Below are 21,883 nucleotides of genomic sequence, written 5' to 3'. Positions count from 1 at the left end.
TGTTTCCGTTTTAGTTTCTGTGTTCCTGTGGGATCTGACAGGGCATCTTGCATGTGAACCAGACACACCGTCTACAGAAGGGGTACTTTGAAATTCATAAGAAAGGGTCAAAGAGTCCCTTGGAAATGATGATGGGCAAAGCATATGGAGAGAGGACTCCAGCAGGGCATATAATCTACTCTTCCACTGCTACCCAACTCATCATGAGAGGATATGCCCACTCACATTGATCAGATACTGGATGTTGGGCACACCTTAGTGATGGGGCACATGCTTGCTCTGCTATAATCAAGGTCCTACACTGAGATAACTTTTCACATAGCAAATTAGGAAAACCCCAAACACTATTGGCTGACCTATGGGAAAATGGGCAAGGCCAAACACTGTTGAAGAATAAACACTCTTAGAGGCAATTTGTTAACATCTGTCTGATTTTGAGAAGCAGATGCCTCTTGCCACACACTTTGGAATTTACTGTATGGAGAGACTCATTAACACTTGAATAGACACCTAGGATTATTTCTTATGGTAAATATTAGGAATAGCACAAAGACTATTAACAAAATGTTAATAGAAATGTGGTACAACTATTCTGTGGAATACTATACAGTTGTCAAAAAGAAGATCCAATGTACAAATATATGAAAGAAAGAGGTGAAATCCAGAGAAGTATTGGCAATTTACTATATTCTGTATAAAAATGGGAAATGGTACGAGTCTACATTTGTTTTGCTTGTTTACATTAAAATGAATTCTGGAAGAAGAAAAGCTAAGAGTTGAAGACTGATACTTAAAATTTTTTCCATCACATGATTATACTACATATTATAACAGTAAGTTTTGAAGTATTGTCATGAAGCCTAATGGTGCTTTGGTTATTGATTGATGATCATGCTTATGATAGCCAACATTGACAATGCTGGGCCATGAGATGATGATGCAGCTGAAGAATCTGAGTGTCACTAAAACCGTGTTAACATGGGATGGTAACATGTTGTCCATGTGTCTGTGATGATGCAGGTGTAGATGAATCTCCTGCAAAGCACAGCACTCCATCATGCTTGGAGATGTGATTGGAACAATGAATCACTGTTGTTGCTTCATGTACCTACTGTACTACCCTGTACATCATGTACTATAGTATGCTTCCAGCTATATGCAACCCCTGGAAACAATTTGCTTTATCACCATACCAACAGCTCATAGATCTCATACATACTGCATCTCTTGATTGTATCATTTTCTTTCTTCATTATTTTTATTTTATTTAGTGTGGCCTTAGGAGTGACAAGCTACACCAAAAATGTGTGTTTTTATATGTGATATATATATATATATATATATATATATATATACATTTATCTAGACAAAATATAACTCTATACATATATGTATACATAGAGAAAGATAGCCAACAATCTAGGTGTGCATTCAGCTACCCCATGTGTGGAAGTCTACATAATCTATAATGCTCACATGAGAATGAAATTGCCTAACACACATTTCTCAGATATGTGGCATTCATGAGGGAATCCTGACCCTGTTGTCGGTTAAAAGGCATGAAGTCATTTGCACCCTTCTTTCTCTCCACATCTGCAGAGATACACACCCTTAAGTTCAAATAACAAAACAGAATCTGACTAACTTTCATTAATGTGTGATTGGTCATCCACCTTCCTAAACCAAAAGCAAGAATGCCACACGGGCCAAGATTGGGGTCTTCTGTACCAGCGACAAATAAAGTTGATGGATTCCACTGGTGGGTTTGAGATTGCTCTGATGGGTGATTACAGCATGGCTGGGAGGTTAAACTGAAGGGCCCAACCCATCCTCACTGAGACAGCACTCCACAGAGTTAATGCCTGTGTTCCCAGGCACAAACTGAACAGCCTAGCAACCTGCATCCACAGCTCCTTAGGAGTTCCCCCCACACTGCTGGACTTTTAAAGTGTGGCTGCCTGAGATGGACCAACCTGGCCTGTGGTTGTCATGATAGTGTTTTTACTTCCTTAGAGCAAACTGGCTATCTGATAGTAACATGCTCTCCTCTCTCTCTCTCTCTCTCTCTCTCTCTGTGTGTGTGTGTGTGTCTGTCTGTCTGTCTGTCTGTCTCTGTGTCTCTATATGTGTGTCTCTGTCTATCTCTGTCTCTGTATATCTCTGTGTCAGTTTGTCTCTGTCTCTGTCTATTTGTTTCTGTGTGTCTATCTTTTTGTGTCTGTCTGTCTGTCTCTATATGTGTGTCTCTGTCTATCTCTGTCTCTGTATATCTCTGTGTCAGTTTGTCTCTGTCTCTGTCTATTTGTTTCTGTGTGTCTATCTTTTTGTGTCTGTCTGTCTGTCTGTCTGTCTGTCTGTCTGTCTGTCTGTCTCTCATTATTTAACTGAAGCACATTCCAAGATTCCTTAGTAACCACAAATATTGGGAGAATGCCTGGCTCTGCTCTAAAGGCCTGAAGCCTGTCAACTCTGACTCATAGCCTCCCTTCTTGATCTTTCTATGACTTGTCTCCAGGATAAATGGCCCGAGGCTGCATATTTAAGACAACATCCCTTGCAAACAAATGAGGGCAGAAAAGGCCAAAGAGGGAGAAGAACTGTGCTTATTTGTAGCTAAGAAGTTTTTAAGGGATAAAAAATGAATAAGAGAAAGGGATGTTGTCTTAGGTCCAATTTAGAAAACAGAGTTTCAGATAGCTTGTCTTGGCAACTTCCTAAAGCCACCATGTATTTCTTTAAATGTGTAGATATTATTATGGTAGATAACTAAGATAGGAAGTCTAAGTTTTTTTTAGAGGTTTTTAGGAGACGAGAGACTACAAGCATTGCTTTCTGAAGGTGGCAAGCTTCAAATGGACAAGATCAGTGCCATTAACTTCCCTAACAATTTGGGTTACCTTGGCTGGATGTGATGGTGCACACCTTAAATGCCAGCACAGCACTCGGAAGGTAAGAAGGAGGCAGATCTCTGTGAGTTGGAGGCCAGCTTAGTCTACAGAGTGAATTCTAGGACAGCCAGGGTTACATAGAGAGACCCTGTCTCAAAACCAAACCAAACCAAACCAAACCAAACAGAATTAATGTTATCCTAACAACCCGAGTTCACTCTTCAAGACCCACAGGGTGGAAATTGAGAACCTACTCAGGCAAGTTGTCTTCTGACCTCCGAATGCATGCATACACGTACACAGGTTAAATAAATTTGATAGAAAGAATTAACTACAATTATAAAAATAGTCTTATTAATACAAAAAGAGTAGAAGTCATGGAGTATGGGGTTGGAGAAGGCTAGAGGTGTTTTGAGGCAACGCAGGCTGTACACAGAAGCAGGAGGAACTGACGTTGTTGTTGGTGGGGAGGGACTTAGAGAGGGACCCCAGTAAACAAGTTCTTATGCCTATGTCAGGCAGCAGGAACAAAGAGATCTGTCCCATTTGCTGTAAAAAGGAGGGGTGGGAGGCAAGACCTACACACCTGACAGATGCCCCTCCTCAGCAGACAGGCTCTGTGTGCACCCACAGGGAGTCTGCCATGGTCTCCTCACCTCCTTTATACAAGCTCCAGGGACTGGTGCTGGGTTTATGAGGAATCTCAAATACAAAGAGTGGCAACCAACTAGATAGCTACAACATTTGAGGAAGGTCATAGATGAGCCAAACTGCTAGAGAAGTCAGTATTCAGTCCAGAATATGTGCTCATGGAAACCAGGCAGATGTGACATCTGTCATGGGTGTAGCCCTTGAGTTATCAGAGTTCACAGAGAAACATGAGCAGCTGATGGTGACAGTGTCTGTCCGAGGCAGAGTCTGGCTGGACCTAAGAGTATAAATGTCTTGCTATATCCTGCCATTACTACTCCACACTGGGTGGGGAAATCTCCACAAATAAGCTGGTCACCTAAATGAGTGAGATCTGGGCTCTCGTGAGAAAACTTGCTGTCAGCAAATGTCACCCTTATCCTGGGGGAACAGAATGAGTCAACACTTGAACTTCCCCATGCATCGTCATAGGCCCCAACTGTCCAGCATCTCAGAGGCTCATCTCTACCCTGGACCACTGTTAGAAAAACAAACAGACGGCTCTGAGAAACGAACATGAGAGGAGCAGGACAGTGCAGAAGCAGGTGAGTTGCAGAACAGAGTGCCGGGGCTGAAGGAGAAGTCTGTGATCTGAAAGGGGCAAGCAGAAGCTGCAGCAGTGAAGGCGGCAGGGTTGGAAGCAGAGACAAGGAAGTAAGAGACATGGAGAGTACAGTTGCCTATTCCCATACGTGCTCAAGGCGAACCCAGGATTGCCCATCAACACCATGGCCATTAGCACTATGTATCTGTATGCTAACAGATGTTCTGTGGGAGACTGATAGGATTGAAGTCTTAAAATGTTGTATACAGAGGTCAGTTTTTTTGACCTTCACTTAGTTGGATGTACAGATAGAGACTGTGTATAGGGAAGGAGCTCGTATAGGCTCCTTTTATCATTATTAAATCTATAATAAAACTTTAAGAAGGGGGAGTGGAGGGATGGCTCAGTGGTTAAGAGCCCTAGCTGTTCTTACAGAGGATCTGTGTTCAATTCCCAGCACTCATGTGATAGATTGCAACCATCTGTTAACTTGAGTCCTAGGGGATCTGGTGCCCTCTTCTGGCCTCCCAGGGTACCAGGCTTGTTCTACAGACATACAATCAGAAAAAGAAAAAAAAAACACTTATACCCATAAAATAATAAACAAATAAACTAAAAAGAACAAGTGAAAAATAAAATGAATTTAAGAAGCATCTACTCTAATTTCATCTAAAAATATAATCTAATTGGTGAGTATAATTTCCAAATTGAATAAAACAAGTTCTCAGAAGGGACAGGATAGCAGGCAAGAAACTGGAAAAGGAAGTGGGAAATGCAGAAAAAGAGAAAGAAGAATGTAAAGCAAAGGGAAAAAAAAGCTAAATGCAGTCTTTTAAAGGAGTCTTCAGGAAATAAATAGTATGAAGGAAGACAGATTAACCAAAAGGCGTGGGATAGAGGCGGGTGAGGAGAGAGGGGTGCAACAGGCATCTCAAGTAGCAGCTGGAACAAGACAAAGTAAGCACTAAAGAATAAACGATCACAAGATCAGCTGAGAAAATGGGACTCCATGGAGAGACAGTGGGTTGCAGGTCCGGGATGGGGAAAAGACAACTCAAACCTTGGTGGCCTTGACAGATAAGAAAACAGAATGTCATTAGACTGATAGGGTAATGTCAAATACAGAGGAACCCACCTAAAGGGCCTACTGGCCAAAGAGGAACAATCTAGCATCAAAAAATTCAATCCATATGCTCATAGTGATAATACTAAGAGGGCAAAGCCCTCATTGGTCGCCTGTGAAAGGTACTCAGGAACTGACTCACTCTAGAAAAATAAACACGGAAGGAGCTGAGCATCAGTCCTATCATTCCTCCACAGCTGTGACCAAAGGAACCACACGGTCATGGTGGACAGAGAGAAGATGCTTATCTGGAGATGGCTTTCTGCTTAAACCTAAAGAAGGAATGGCTTTAAGCATCCTCTCCCCCTGTGGAGATGGATCTCATGAAGCCCAGGTTGACCTCAACTCACTGTGTAGCCAAAGATGACCTTGAACTTCTAATCTTGCTGCCTCTGATTCTTATTTTTTTTTTAGAACACATGAATTTTTAATTCTTCTTTACAGGTTACCTAGACAACTTTTGTTTAAGAAGACTGTAGAAAGTTAGTAACTGCCACAAGTGGACGCCAGGTAGTGGCACGTGTCAATTTTTCAGAGTCCTGCTTTGTGGGGTATTTGCACTGCTAGGGAGCTCTGCTCAAACTTCCTAGAATCACTCTTGGCAGATTTTAGTCCATAGGTTGCTTTTCCCCATATTTCTTTGTAAACTCTTCAGCATTCTTACAGATTTTTTTTATGGTCCTTAGAGTATTCTTCAGCTAGGTCAGCTCAGAGTGGGTGCTCAGGGTGGGGGCCGTTCACCAGTGCTATGAGGGACTGGATTACTTGGTCAGTCTTTGTGCCTGGGTTCCAGTTTTTAGCACTAAGACAGACCTGCCCCTTCTCATCAATGTTAGGGTAGTAGATCTTTGTTTTAAATGTCATCTTGGGTGGTTTGAATGGACACTCTGCTGGGAAGTTGATTTCAATTCTGAAGGCCCCCTTGTCGAAGGGAGGGTTGTCAGGAACAATAAGTCCTTGCCAAGTCAATAAATTAGCTTTATCAACCTGGATGTTACAGAAGCTTTTCATTCCACATTTGTGGATCTCTTCAAGCTCCTGCTGGCCGCCGTCTTGGATCTGGTCGCTGCCTCTGATTCTTGAGTGATGGGATTATGGATGTTTATCCCCACACCTGGTTTCCTGAAGAACTGGGGAATCAAATCCAGGACTTCAAACATGGTAGTGAAGGATTTTACCAATTGATCTACATCAGGAGAAAGGTTCACTATTTTGTAAATCTGAATGTAACAAATAATCCAAGCAACAATAAAGGGTTGGTAAAACCATTGTGTAAAAACTGGAAAACCCATCAGGACCTTAATAATGAATATCAGGTTGACATCAGTTAAAATATCTGGGAAAAATTTAAATATCAAAGAGAGACACCAGACATTCGTTAACTCCTGAGGCAAAGTAGGACGGACATGCACAGACGATCAGGTGCTCTTGCCAACAAATCTCCCTGAATCTAACCAGCCCTCCAGGTCCAAAGAAACCACGGGGAAGAGAGGAACATGCCAGGCCACAAGAATGAAAAGGCAAAATCCAGACACTGGGAACTGCCAAAGACCATGTGACTTTATCAGCAATGAAACTGCATAGAAAATGGAAATGAGGGAGAAAATAGAAGTTAAGAGTCTTGGGATAATGTTGATCCAAAGAACACAGAGACAATGATCCAGCCAACTGGATTGGAGAAAAACAACAATAAAAACAAGTTAGTAGACAACAAGGCACACTCGACTATTGACTAGATTGTATTAATCATTTTTTTATTTTTAACATATGCATGTCGTGTGCTGTGAATGTTTTTAGACTTCTGAAGCTTTAAGTCTGTGTGTAGGTCCAATCATCTGGAGAGAGGGAGAAAAACATTCACAGATCAAGACTGGTCATGTGTAAATTAGCTGAAGCTGTGTGGTGGGCACAGTGGGGCTCATTATATTGGTCTCTTTCATTTTGTGATGCACTCAAAACTTCTACAATACAAAAAAATTAAAATTTTGCACAGGCTAAAGGTTTATGAAAGAGAAAACCACCATTATGAATGTAAGCCTAAGAAACTACAGTTCCTCTTATCCAAATACTAACCCGGCCCAACCCTGCTTAACTTCTGAAATCAGATGAGAACAGTCTCAGACTGGCATACTATAGACAGAACCTGTGGTTACTGGGGTTAAAAAATAACAAGGGGAACTGAGCATCTTTCAGTTCTTTGGAAGAAAAGGAAACTAGAAGACAGGGAGGGGGTGGGAAAAACAAGGTTTTCATTGTATTTCCTTTTGTGCTTTTGAATTTGATCTCAAGAACAGCAATTAAAGATGTTTGTATAAATCTTGATTCCTCTATGCTAAAAACATTGGAAAATTGTATAGACAAAGTCAAATTAGGAGGTCTAAATACACATATAAACAAAGAGAAGCAAAAATCAAAACCAACCTGGCTTTAAAACAATTCCAAATATCAAATTCATAAATGCCCAAGTAGGCAAAATGATATATATCTCTCCTCAGAAAATGTAATATACAGTCAGACATTGGCGTCTGCAGGGATTGGTTCCAGGACCCTTCTGAATGGCAAAGCACATGCATGCTATAGCCTTTACGTAAAGTGTCATACAGCATTTATTTACATAGAACCTACGCACATCCTCCTATACACTTTAGATCTAAGTCTTTTCAAAATGACTTAGAGTACTAAAAATAAGCACTGCATGAAGAGTTGTCATATTAAAGATAATCACTAACTTTCTGCCCTTCTCCTGTGCATTAGAGGACCCTCTTTCCTACGTAGGCTGAATCTGAACTTGCTTTGGGACTTATTTTAATTCGTGGGAGATGGATGAAATTATACCGGGCCTGAGCCTTCTGAAAGTCTAGAAGCTTCCACCACAGGAACTCTGGAACTTTCAACTGCAGACTGTGAAGAAACTGGGGCTGTGTGACTGGGTGGTGAGAGGGCATGTAAAAGCAAACAAAGTCACACAGCGGAGCATCAAGGCACCAGACACATGGGTGAAGGAAGAACTGCTTAACTGAGCCCCTCCCAGACTCTTGGCCCAGACAAACCTAGGTAATCACAGAATGTTTATTGTATCAGGCTAGTTAATTCTTGCTTGTTGTGTTTCCTTTCTAGATTCTAAGCATTAGGAAGGCATTTCCAGTTTCTCATGCCTGGTTTATAGCAGGCTTCGACATACTGTGCAGTGAATAAATTTTCAAAGGAATGAGGGATAGGCACGTTATTCTCTGTTGTTTTCAGTATGCTCAACAAATGTTGGTTCTAACTTCCCATGGCTCCCTCCTTCTGGTCAACCAGGAAAATCTGAGAGCCCATGCCATCTATTGACATGTTTTAAATGAAACATGGGCCAGACATGGATTACTTCCCTTCGAGTTGCTGGTCAGAGAGGCTCCAAAGTACCCCAAACAACACTGGTTTTTGCCATTGATCTTGGTTGCCCGTCACAACTAGATGGCAAGATCCTACCACTGAGGACACCACACATTTTAAGTTCAGGATGCAGAGAAATCAGTCTTGAAATGATTAGGGAAGCTCTTCTTGATGACTAGCTTTCATAGTGTTGGAAGACACTGTGCAGGCTGCTAGGGAGAAAAGCCATCCACAGTCTTATTCAGAGCTGGACTCTCCACACTATAGCACTGACCTACCAGGCAAGATTTCCCCATTGGTACAACAGCCATAAGATGGTTGATGAGAGTAACCAACTTTTCTCTTGATGGCATTTGAGGCCTGCTCCATAGGAGGGAGTTTATGCTTGGTACCATCAACATAGTACTATTATCTCGCTAGGGGAGTCATAGGCCTTAGGGAAAATGCTATTGATGAATGGTTGTACTGGGGGAACTATACTGATGTTGTTTTGTTGAATGGTTGTGTTGTCAACCCACCTTCTTGGTATTTCTGATTATATCCATAGGCTGAGCTGCTCCCGATCTTGATCAGTGAAACTTCTTAGAGTAGTGAGTACCACTTAATGCAGAGACACATTACTGCTCGAAGTGCTGGGACTAAGTAACTGTGAGTGATCAGCTGTAGATGGGACAGCTATCCCAACTTCGAGGAAACATTTAAGAATGAATATAAGATCCAGAGGATAGGAGAACGCTTTGGAATATATCACACAATTATTGGTTTACCTAGAATTCATTGTAGATATTTTAATTTCAAATACATTTAACATTTAAAAGATAAAAAAATAACCAAGAAGACATTAAAATAGTTGGCATTAAAATAAAAACAAATAACTTCCAATTATAGTTCCCTGCAGAATTCCAAATGTGTAGTGTGCAGAGCACACTACACATATAACAGAGGAGCAGAATACACGAACAGGACAATGAAGGGTGGGAAACGGTTTTTGGAAATTAAGCACAAGCGACAAGTTGGAGCTTGTGCCTGTAATTCTAGGACTTAGGATGCAGAGGCTGGAGAACTTCCATGAATTGTAGAGCAGCCTGAGCTACATAGTAACTTCCAGGCTGGGCTGGGCAGAGTGAAACCTTCATGTAAACAAACAAATAACAAAAACAAGTGCCAAAATAATTGACATGCATCTTAACCAAGATGTGTTTCACCAAAACAGATTAAAAAGGAGAAGAAGCAAAGGAGAAAATCATTATCAAAGGAATTTCCAGGCCTGAAAGGAATGCATCCTCTGCCTGTCCATTGCCAACAAGCGTGGTGAGAAAGGACCGTTACCTGAGTTGTTCCTTATTGCACATCAGAATACAGAGTCAGAGGGAAGAGTCCAACACGTTCAGCAGAGGAAAACAGGATGGATGGAACAGAACAGTGAAAGACAAACCACATCAAAGAACAAGAACAGGCTCTTCCAAACCCAGAAGGCAGGTAGGGGCAAAGCAGGTCCCAGGGAGGTGAAGGTAGAGAACACAGTCCCATGGAGGTCTCTCACAAAGCCTTTCTTAAGAACTTTCTTTCTGGGGCACTCTAGTCAAACAGCCCAAAGTAAGAGTTCACGAGGGAGGGGGAAGCTGGATAAAGGCACACGAGAAAGTCAGGTTGCACACTGTGGGGCCTCACAGGATGAGACCAGTGCTTTGTCTCTAAGCAGGAATCCTAGCAATGGGAGCATACCCTAAAGCCACACATATGATGTAGAGCTGACTCAATGCCAATTGGTTCGCCCTGGAGGAAATGTGGTATTCATGAAGGTGACAGAGATGCTTATGGCTGGAAGACAGTCTTGGTGGACCAGGCAGAGAGGAGCAAGCATAGTCTCCAAATAAGAAATCCACGAACAGGGTACAAGACCATTGGGCAGCAGATACCAGGACAGGGCTTTACTCTTTGGTCGTTCTGTATCTTGGCTCCTTGTGTCCTAATGGTCTCTTTGGCCAGGGACACATAGGATGTTGATAATGTTTAATGTGATTACTCTGTGATTCTACAATTCTGCTAGGACGCATAAGGTAGTACTCAACTGTTATGATAATGGGCAAGATGTAGTCTAGAGACAGTTCACTAAGGGAATGATGAAAGAATAGGATTGTATTTATGCACATGGTCCACATGGATTGAGTTCTGACATCCCTCAGGTGAAAAGCTGCATATTTAATGTATATGCTTAATGGGGCTGGGGATATAGCTAAGTGATAACATACACTGACCGAGGATGCATGAGACCATGGGTAAGATCCCAGGACCACAAAAAAGTACAGTTGAATATCATATGTGTCAAGCAGGAATGTGTGTGTGTGTGTGTGTGTGTGTGTGTGTGTGTGTGTACGAACGTGCATGCACAGGGTCCAGAAGTTAGGAAGGGAATACATTCAGCTTATGGTGATCAGCGCTACACAAGATGAGAAGTGTCAACAAGCACCATGGATCTCCCTGTATTCTTTCAGTGTCCTGTAGGAATCTATGGAATTACATACAGGTGCCTATTTCCTGAACTTTCAGATAGGAACTTGTTGTGGAATATTATTCTAAGTAGGCAAAGATGTATTACATTTGTTTATGCTGCATTTGACTAAAATGTAAGGATGTGTGCTTAATTATGTAAAGATGTGTTGCATTTGTTTCACCTTACCTGCTTAAGGTACCCGATTGGTCTAACAAAAAGCTGAATGGCCAATATCTAGGCAGAAGAGGGATAGGTGGGGCAGGCAGGCAGAGAGGATAAGTAGGATGAGAAATCTAGGCTCAAGAAGAAAAAGAGGAGAACAAGGAGAGAAAGGGGGCATGCCCTGGGCAAGAAGCCAGGCAGACACCAGACAGACACGAGAAGCAGTGAAAGAAAAGTAAAAAGTCCCAAGGCAAAAATGTAAATAAAGTGGGGCAGTGGTGGCACATGCCTTTAATCCCAGCACTTGGGAGGTAGAGGCAGGCAGATCTCTGTGAGTTCAAGGCCAGCCTGGTCTACAGCTCAAGTTCCAGGATAGCCAGGGATACAAGAGAAATTCTGCCTCAAACAACAAAACAAACAAACAAAAAGGTAAATAAAGAGAAACAGATTAAGTTACAAGAGGCAGCCAGAAACGAGCCTAAGCTAGGCCAAGCATCCATAACTAATAAGTCACTGTGTCATGATTTGGGAGCTGGTTGGTGGCCTAAAAGAAAGCCTGTTACAGGAACTGGGCCCAGAAGAGCGCTCCCTATGATTGTGGGCAGGCCTTTGTTTGCCTTTTTTGCTGGTCTCCAGAGGTGCTGCAGATGTTTACACAGAGGCAGGAACAAATACTCGCTGATGCTGTTTGAACCTGGCAGCTGGGGCAGGAGTGGGTGGCCTGAGGACCCTGCTGTGCCTCCTCCCATCTAGCACCACTGCCCAGCCAGGGTCCTGCTCCTCCGCCTCTAGTCCCCATAGGTGTGGACCACCTACAACCACCTACTTGTCTTTGGGTGCTCACAACCATCTCAAGTCCAAAACCAGTTTCTGGCAGGAACCTCAGTGTCATTCTTGTCTTTTGTATTCAAATTTCAACCTCATATTGGCACCATTGCACAGTTCTATATTTGCAACAACAGACCACAAGCTCTCAGGGCCTTTAAATATCTCTGAGTCTTTGAAATGCTCCAAGTGTCACAGAAGTTAAATATTTCCTTTTGGTTCTCCTGAAAGGCCCAGGCAAGTAAGTGATTTTTAAGACACCCTTGGCAACACACCCTTGGATCCTGGATAGTGGAGGAGGGCTGAGAAGGTCCAGCCTTAGTAGGAACTGGAAAAACAAACTGAAATCTGAAACTGTCCATATTGCTGAAATGCAGTGTCTAACTGATGTGTAATTCTTCCCACAACGCCCGAGCTAGAAGCCTAGGCAGAGTGTATTGCTTGTGAAGTACATTTCCATTTTGTAGCTCCTACTGTGCCCCCTGGCAAATATCATTCAATAAATAGAATGGTGGTTAAATAGAATGTGGATAGATTGAAGACAAGAGTGGCCTGGATGTTGCAGAGAGAAGCTGAAGGACTTCGGCGAATGATGAGGTTATGTCCTGATGAACTCACCACCAACCGGAAATATGGCCAGTTGAAAGCGCCTCTAAAGCACATAAGCCGTGGGACATCCCAGATGAGCAACACAGTCTCGCAGAGAGTCAATTATTTCCCTTCAAAGTGTTACCCACTGGGAGCTGAGGCTCTCTGCTGCTTCCCTGAATTCCCAAAAGCCCAGGGAAAAGGTAAAACATCTAAGTGCCCGGCATGGTTCCCACAAAATGGTTCCACAGAATGTTCAAGGCATTCACACCCTGCAGTTTAGATTTTTATGTTACAAGATGAGGAAGCCATCACTGGAGGACCAGAGTTTCATTAAAACAAACAAACAACAACACCAATGTAGGGAAAAGGGTCCAGCCAAAGAAACAACCTTGAGCAGAGCCAAAGAAACACACTTTAGCCCTGCAACCAGAACCAAAGAAATGTACCCTGACCCTGAAACCAGTGCCAAAGAAACATAGTCTGTCCCTGGAATCAGAGCCAGTGAAAGAAATACACCCTGGCCCTAAAAACTAGAGCTGAAAAGCTAAAAAGGACCAGTGAAAGAAATACACTTTGGCCCTGAAACCACAACCAAATCTGACCCTAAACCGGTGCAGAAAACTAGCCAATCCCTGAGCAGGAGATCTAGCCATCCTAAGCTCAGGGACTGAAATCTGACCAATCTCCACCCTGGAAATGTCCCTGGAAAAAACTCTGCCTCCTAAGAATCCCTATGTAACCCCTGTGTCTGATCAGCTTGTGGCTGTTCAGGCTACCCTACTGTCCACTACCACCTTGGCAGAGGGCAGCCACTCTCCTGCATTCTTCCCTCCCAATAAATCTCTTGAATGAGGGTTGGATGAGACCTTCTTACTCTGGAGCAGAGATGACCCTGGGTGGAGCAGAGTAGAGCTGGGGAGACAATTTTCACTGGGGAAACCTGCCCTGGCAAAGCAAAGTTGTTACACTGGGCTCTCTAGAGCCAAACTGTAACAACTTAGCCAGGGAAACCCTCTCCTGTGCAGCAAAGCTGATACACTGGGGAAACCTTCCCCTGAAGCAGGGCTGTAAATTGCTATGCTTACTGTGACCAGTGGTATTCCTTCGCTCCCAAGTGCCAGAATGCTTACAATCAACATCAACAAAACAACTCTAGGTATGGCCCCTTCAAAGTCTGACCGACATGGATTAGGAATCCAAACAGGGCCATGAACTCCTTGTTCTTCTGCGCAGGTATCTGTGCTCACAGGACACTGGCCTCTTCTTCAGTACCATCATGGATGGCAGGAATGAACATTTCTGCTGGCTGCTGAGCGTGACAAATGGGCCTGGGTTGGGCCTCAGCACTGAGTATAAAGATTCAGGCGTTATGCTGGCCTGCCCCTGTCACCAGGCAGAATGTACTCAGGCAGTACTCTGGTCAGCCCAGTGTTCCATGAGTACTAGTCTACATGGAGGTGCAAAGGACCCCTTTAAAAGAAAGACCTCCTCCCACTTATGCTCTTTCTGCTCTCTTTCCTGCTCTTCTCTCTCTCAACTCTCTTCTTTCTTCTCTTTTCCAGCTCTCTTCCCGTTCTCCCCATTCTCTCCTTCTCACTGTCTCCCTGGGGCAGACAGGACTTTTCCTGTCTCCCTTTTCTCTTCTCTCTGTCTCTTTACCTCTCTTCTCTTTCCTCCCCCCTCCCCTTTCTAATAATACTTCTCACTTAAGCTCTGTCTGCCTGGCCCGTTTGTCCCTCTGCCTTGGTCACCCTCGCCTGCCATGGAATCGGCCAAGGTCCCCCACCCAAGGTTCCCCTTCGAGCTTTATCCTAATACTGAAGCTATTGGGTAGGGATGCTCTGTGCACCTACCCACAAGAAGTGAGTACAGATTAGGGAAGAAGGGAGAGCTGAGCCTTGGAGTGAGCCACCACCTTCAGACTCTGACCACTCAGAATGGGGGAAGGACATATAGGAGCCCTCCTAGAACTCTCACATAGCAGGTGGGAGCTGCTCTTTCCCTGCACTCAGGAAGTCATCAGTCAAGGATTGGACCATAGACTAGGTTGGAAAAAGGTTAAGCACTGTGGGAGCAGAACATGTTATGGGGACTTTCCTGGAGAGCATCCAGTCCAGAAGGGTTAGCCTAAGAAGGAATCTGCAAGGAGAGCCAGGTATTGGCTTTAAGGAGGAAGAGCATTTAGTTCCTAAAGAAAGGGCTGCAGGGATTGAAGTCCTCTTTCTAGGTGGAGCTAGTTGACAGCAGGACAGACTCCAAGCATTAGTGTTCTAACAAAGCCTGGCATTGCTGCATGGCTAGTGAGCTCCCTGTTGCTAGAAGTGAGCAATGGTATTCTGGACTAATAGTTAAGTGAGGCTCTAACCTCAGATTAAGGGACATGTTACAAGTCCCACTAAGCCCCAGAGCTTACATAGCTTGGCTAGGCTTTGTTAACTACCGCCTGCCTAGGTGGACCATGACCAGCTAGGGCATCTCCCAGCCACTCTTCCTTTGCCCACTTAATAAAAGACTACTTACTAGACCCTCAACATGCTTCCTGGAAAGGTTCAGTGTACCCCTGTACTCTAACTCAGGTTGGAGAAGGTATCTCTACTGACCAGGACCTACCTAGAAATGTACCATCCATCCATGTACCCCGCACATGCCAGCAAGAGTAACGGAACACTGATATGAGAAGCATATAGGCTAACATGTTATAAGCATTTCCTAATGCAGTCTATTTCCTTCTTCCTGGAAGGCAAGATGATCAAATATCATGGCTATAATAACATGTCAGGTAATTGATGCATATTTTTAAAAGCCAGAGATAGGAGGAGGAGGAGGAGGAGGAGGAGGAGGAGGAGGAGGAGGAAGAAGAAAGAAAGAAAGAAAGAAAGAAAGAAAGAAAGAAAGAAAGAAAGAAAGAAAGGACAGGAGAACAGGATATAACCTGGGATCTGAAGACCTTCTGCAATGTTCCATCTTCTTCCATCCATGCTGGGTCTGGCAGTTGGTAGTACTTAAGAGGTAGGTAGCTGTGTTAGACTTTTCAGGGCCAAAGGCAGGACCCTCATGCAAAGATGATGTTCCCTCTAGCCCCTCCCCACACCTTTAGCTGTGTGGGAGAGGCTGAATTATCTGGAAGTTTCCTAGCTGATCTACTTTCCCGGGTGCTTCACCTCAACTGGTAGAGCAGGTTTTTCCACTCTAGCTGGTATCGGGCATACAGAAGAACATTTAATGCCATGTTTGTCAAAGGAATTTGTCTAGCTGCTAGACTCCAGCAGCTCCAGCCTAGCAAAGGGCTCACTGCTCCTCCTTTTTAACACACCTCCTGCACCTCAGGGGAGCTCCCCTCTGACATTCTCACGAGACTGAAGCATGACACACCTTCCTGGCTCACATTCGTGCCTCACAGACACTTGATGAGCACACAGACCACTGGCCATGATGACACAGTTGGGTCTGTGTTTGCACATGCAGGAGCTTTGAAACCACCCTAAACACATACAGGTTGAAATAGGTAGGGGCCGTACAAAAACAGCCAAAACACACACATAGAAGCTGTAAAAATACCATTTCCAAAGACCTCTGGAATTTAAATAATGTGATCAGTTAAAGTGTTAGGTTTTTTTTTTCAAAACCATTCATGCACGTATTAAGAATTCAGTTATTTTATAACATATTGCATTCTAGAGACTTTTCAAAGATGAGAGAGCCGCCACTGTATAATTTGAGAATTATTTGTTTCCCTTCTAGAAGCCAACGTTCTTAGCCAGAGTTGCAAAATAGGTCTGGAACAGTCCTCCCTGCCATGAGGCTGGTAGGTACAGTTGCAGGGAGGGACTGAGATGTAAGGCTCTCCCTGATCTCTGAATGTCTTGGGCGGGGGCAGGAAGGAGCAGCCTATTTCTGAGGGCACCTCCAAACCCAGATGTGAACCCTGAAGAGGGCTCAGCTGCAGGTGAATTGAGTCCAGTTTCGCTTATTCCAAAAAGACAGTAAGGGGAAACGGTGCAACGGTGCAGTGAAGCACACTTGACCTTGGGTGTGAGTCTCAACTATGTGGACTTGTTCCTAATCATGAAACTTAAGCACTTAAAGAAACAGTGATTGAAAAAAAAAAAAAAAGCAAAAACTTGCTGGATTGTAGCTTAGCAGTAGAGCACCTGCCTAGCGTAGACAAGACCCTGGGTTTGTTCCCAAGCAGTGACACAGGCAAACAACTGTGTAATCTGTTTTGCAAAAGGAACAGAGAGCAAAGCAAAAAGTGAGGTGCTCATTGCAGAAAACCAAGACTACAGATGAGCAAAGTGCAGTGTCTGCAATCCTGACTCAAACATTACCCTTTGACATCCCTACCCAGCCCCTGGCTGTGGTCTTAGTGTGTACAGATGGGCCCCTGACTTATATGGTTTTCACTTACTATCTTATGATTTCATAATAATGCAACAGTATATGCATACAAGTTTTCTGTTTTCCACTTACAATATAGTAGTCAATCAGATGCAAGAGGCCTTGGACACTTTATTATAAAATAGACTTTGTGTTAAGTGACTGGCCCGTCTTGGGAGAGTGCAGGTGTTCTGAGTGCAGGGAAAACCATACTGATTGAGTGAGTGAGGCAGGCATGATGTTTGTTTGGATTAGGACATGTCTTGTCCTCAACAATGAACCTCTCTGTAGTAAGTGGAAACTGTGTCAGTCCGTCTGGTTTCCCGCAGTTCCTTATGTTATTTAAACAGGGATTGGAAAGAGGCTGCTGGGGGCAGAAAGATCTTCTGTGCCCCTAATCACAACAATCAGGGAGAAAGGACCTATTGGGGACCAGAATAAAGCTTAGGCACAACCCTTCAAGGGAGGAACAACCATTTGGCCTCTAGGTACATGTTAATGTTTTCCAGGTATCTGTTCCATCACAAGCACACTGGTGGGGCTGGCTCCAGGTTTGTACAGTGCCCATCTTGCCCAAATCCCTGGGAACTACAATGACTGATAGGGTCTTTGAGAGAACCAAGTGCACCACACCATCCTTGCCGTTCAGTAGCACTAATGTGTGTACATGTGTACTTGGAGTGTGTACACACACACATACACATGTGGGTGTCAAAGGACAATTTTCAGGAGCTGGTTCTCTCCTTCTACTATATGTGTCTAAGGGATTAACCCAGATTATCACCTTTAGCTGTGTAATCTACATTAGCCTGGAAGTTGTCCTGTATTGTTTGTGCTTCCTGAGAAGTTGGCTCTGGAAGCATCTGCACATCAGAACTGAGAATGCTTGTCTTAAGATACCTTATCAGACCTCAGAATGTTGACCTTAAGGTGTCCTTCAAGGTTCCTTGTGAGGTGATAGGCTGCCAGCCCCCTAACTCTGTGAGAAAGGGAAGAGAAAAGCTAAACAGACCCAACAACAACAACAGCTAGAAGGTGAACAACTTCCAATGGGTATTACTGTTTATCTCGTGATATACAAGTACCTGCAGTGGGATAGAGAACTCCAGATGACTGCCTCAACTTCCACAGTCAGTGTCTGCTGGATGGCATGAATGCCTGATTTGATGATGCTGTCTCTCTGTTGTTATTTGTTTTTTAATCTGGAAGCTCCTCCTCAGACTCTCTTCCCAGACTCTCTCTATTGGGAATTCCAGCTGACTACCTTAAAGGGGATTCCCCAATTGATTTTGAGATTTGATGATATTTTGCTATCTATCTATCTATCTATCTATCTATCTATCTATCATTTATCTATCATTGATCTATCATTAATCTATTTACTATCAATCTATCTGTAATTGATCTATTTATATATCTATATACCTACCTACCTATTTGCTACTTTCTATTTATTCTTTTACTTGGGCTTGCTGTAGACTTAATAAACCATTCATTCAATACTGAAAATATGAGTATCAAAGATTATTCTCCAAACTGCACACAATAATTGACAAGTACCTTTACCCCTATCTCAAGGGACCAGATTCTCCATGTTATGAAGGGCCCCAGGGAACACATGCACACAATTCCAGAAGTACTGCCCTTTGCAGCTCCGTGGATGTTTCTCAAACCCAGCTGCTTGTGAAAAGCATGAAGGATCCTCTGTAACCAGCCCATACTTGGCCCCTCCCATAAGGAAGCTAGTCATGTGGGTCTGGATGGTATCTGGCTGTTGATGGTTTGAGAAGCTCCTTGGTGGTTCTGTCAGCAAAGGTGGAGAAATATACATTGAGACCCCCAAGTCTTGACTAGGAAAGGGATGGACAGAGTGCTCCTCGGAGCTTTATCAGGTCCCGTAGCCATTTTCCCAGAAAGCTCCTATTGAACAAATGCCCCTGCTCTCACACCTATTCCTATCTTCATCCTCAGGATGACTAAAAAGAGTAGCAGGTGGGATGATGGAGCTGAGAGTACACTGGAGAGGAAGAGATGCTGCCCCAGGAGAGGATAGTGTGGAGTATTCCTTTACACTGTGTGAATATATGTCACTGTGATTGGTTTAATAAAGAAGCTGACTGGCCAAATAGCTGGACAGAAGAATAAGGTTAGGGGGAAGAGCCAAACTGGGAATGCTGGGTAGAAGAAGGGTGGAGTCTGAAGTCACCAGGAGATAGAGAGAAGCAAGATGGGCATGCCTTACGGAGAAAAGGTATCAAGCCACATGGCAAAGTGTGGATAAGAAATATGGACTCTGGGGGCTTGAGAGACAGCTCAGAGGTTAAGAGCACCGACTGCTCTTCCAGAGGTCCTGAGTTCAATTCCCAGAAACCACATGGTGGTTCACAACCATCCGTTATGAGATCTGGTGCCCTCTTCTGGTGTGCAGCTATACATGGAAGCAGAATATTGTATACATAATAAATAAAATCTTTTTTAAAAAAGAGAAAAAAGAAATATGGATTCTTTTCTTGTCTAGGAAAACCAATATTTATGGGTTAACTTAAATGTAAGAGTTAGCTAGTAACAAGCCTGAGCTATTGGCTGAGTATTTGTAAGTAATATAAGCCTCATTGTGTTTATTTGGGAGCTGCTGGCCAGACAGAAACTTCCACCAACAAAATAGCATTTTACTGTCCATGTTACATTGATCTTGCTCACAAAGCAATCCCCATTTAAAAAAATCCCTTGACCAGAACAATGTCCTGCTTTCAATATCTTTGAAGTATAATAAATTTTGTACATGGATTTTAGGAATTTAAGTGAGAATCCCAAGATATAGAAAAAGCACCAAATAATCATAATTTTATTTCCTTTGGTTGAAAATGCCTATTTTTGGTGATTCTAAGCTCTCTATAGATCAAGCATGGCAGAGCCTGCTCAGCCCCTCACTTACCATTGTGGGTCTCCATGGCAGGTCCAGGACACACAGCAGATCCCTCTGTTCCCACACACCAGTACATACTGGGTGGTCGCTGTGACATGCCAGCCATCAACCCTCCAGGTAGCAGATCTCCACACAAAGGTCTTGCTGTTGTCACCCCAACCGCCACTGCGCAGCTGCGCTAAAGCACAAAGTCATGGTGCCGCAAACACTCATTCATTCTGGTGGCAAAAGACATCAAATTAGAAAGCTCTCAATTGGAAGTCCTCTCTTACAAGACTTTGTAGTTACTGTTTTCATTGGCTTTCCCCCTTTCTCTGCAGTATTACTTCATAGTCCATGTATCGGGCCAACTCTGTCAGGATAGGGACACTGAAAGTACAATGCCCACCCCTTATCCTACCTTAACACTGGGCTCAGATTCTGATTATGTGAAAAGAAACTCAAAAGTATCACAAAGCATCACCTCTAGCGATCAGTTGTTCAATCAACATTTACCCATTTTATCTGGCAGAACAACCAGGCCTGCATGGTGCCCTGTGCCACCAACACTGAAAAAAAATAAGGCTCCTATTGGCAGGACTCATACTTCCATTGGGATAGGGTGGGCACACAGTTGGTCACAATATAAGGCTATCCTTTGCCTAGCACTGATAACTATAGATGCCCAGGGGTGTGCACGTGATTCCCACATGGGAGCCAGGCAACGGCCCCAAAGAGAAGGAGTCTGGAAGGAGTTGTTACTGGTTATGATGTCAAATGAACCCTGCAAATGTTGCCTCTCTCCAAGGTGACATTGACAATATCTAGAGATATTTGGGTTGTCACAACCTGGGAGAGGGGTGCTACAGGTATGTAGTGGGTAAAGGCCAGATGTGTGGCTAAACAACCTACCATGTATCCAACCACATAGAGTTCTGGCCAATTTAAGACTTGTCTCCTAAAACTGAGCAAACTTTGATCTGTGGCTAAACTCTGTTCTTCCGTGCTTAGATTCCCACTGACCCTGGAAGCTTTCTAACGTGAATGCCTATGTTGCTTTGCTGAAGAAAGGTCCAGGTCTGCTTAGACCTGGTCCAGGACAGGAAGAATATATATATATATATATATATATATATATATATATATTGTTTCTGTTAGGTATTAGCAGTGTGACATCCAGCTGAAACTTTTTTTCTCATCTGCTAAAATAGACCCCCACCCCTTGGCAATATCACAGGTCTACTGGGGGACTTCACATAAGACAGAATTTGAATAGTCACTCTCTCCAACAGGGCTAGTGTGGCCAGTACTTAAAGAAGAGCGAGGACTTGGGAGGTCAGCTGGGTCTCATGCCCCCCCTTGGTGAACACACTCAGAATATCACTGTGTCTCAGCTTGCAGGTACCAGAAGCTTCCCCCAAACTATGTAGCCATTGAGCAAGCCTCAGGACAAAGAAGAGCTTCCATTTCTCCTCTAAAAGCTTAGGAATGAGGTACCTGCCCATGAGGGGTGGTGTGATAGGGGCAGGGGTGGGGTGGGGCTGGGGGTGGACTCTTCCAGGCAGGAGCAGATGTGGCCACAAGAGTCTACATGAGTGGTCTTTCTCCTCTGGCCCCCACTTCTCTGAACCAGGGGACCTGTCATCCCAAGAGAGGTATTTAGAGTTGAGAAGAATGGAAACACAGGAGAGCCAGGCAAAACCAGGAAGCTGCTCAGGAGCTTTGTAAGTTCTACAGCCTAGGAGAGGAGAGAGAGGGAAAACATCGAGACAGACTCTGATTAAAAATAAATACTTCACACTATACATGAAACCCTAGAAACCGAGAGCCATAGTTACCATCTGCTTCAAACGCCTTTCTAACACCACCAAACACAGGATACATGTCAAAGATTTCTCCCTCCCCCGGA

General features: G+C 43.7%; 1 protein-coding gene and 1 pseudogene across 1 annotated transcript in view; both read right to left on the bottom strand.

Moving 5' to 3' along the window:
- Positions 1–21,883, bottom strand: part of Lrrk1 (leucine rich repeat kinase 1) — a 150,006-nt gene that overhangs the window by 123,750 nt on the left and 4,373 nt on the right. The window contains exon 2 of the mRNA XM_027408101.2: positions 20,005–20,213. Coding sequence (XP_027263902.1) covers positions 20,005–20,101 — 97 coding nt within the window. The 5' untranslated portion in view covers positions 20,102–20,213. The remainder of the gene's footprint in view (positions 1–20,004; positions 20,214–21,883) is intronic.
- LOC118238573 lies at positions 2,311–20,110 on the bottom strand (annotated as a pseudogene).

Source organism: Cricetulus griseus, chromosome 3 (assembly GCF_003668045.3).
Source record: "Cricetulus griseus strain 17A/GY chromosome 3, alternate assembly CriGri-PICRH-1.0, whole genome shotgun sequence".
Lineage (NCBI taxonomy): Eukaryota > Metazoa > Chordata > Mammalia > Rodentia > Cricetidae > Cricetulus > Cricetulus griseus.
The sequence above is the reverse complement of the archived record's forward strand: the minus strand, read 5'-3'. Positions and strand labels throughout refer to the sequence as shown.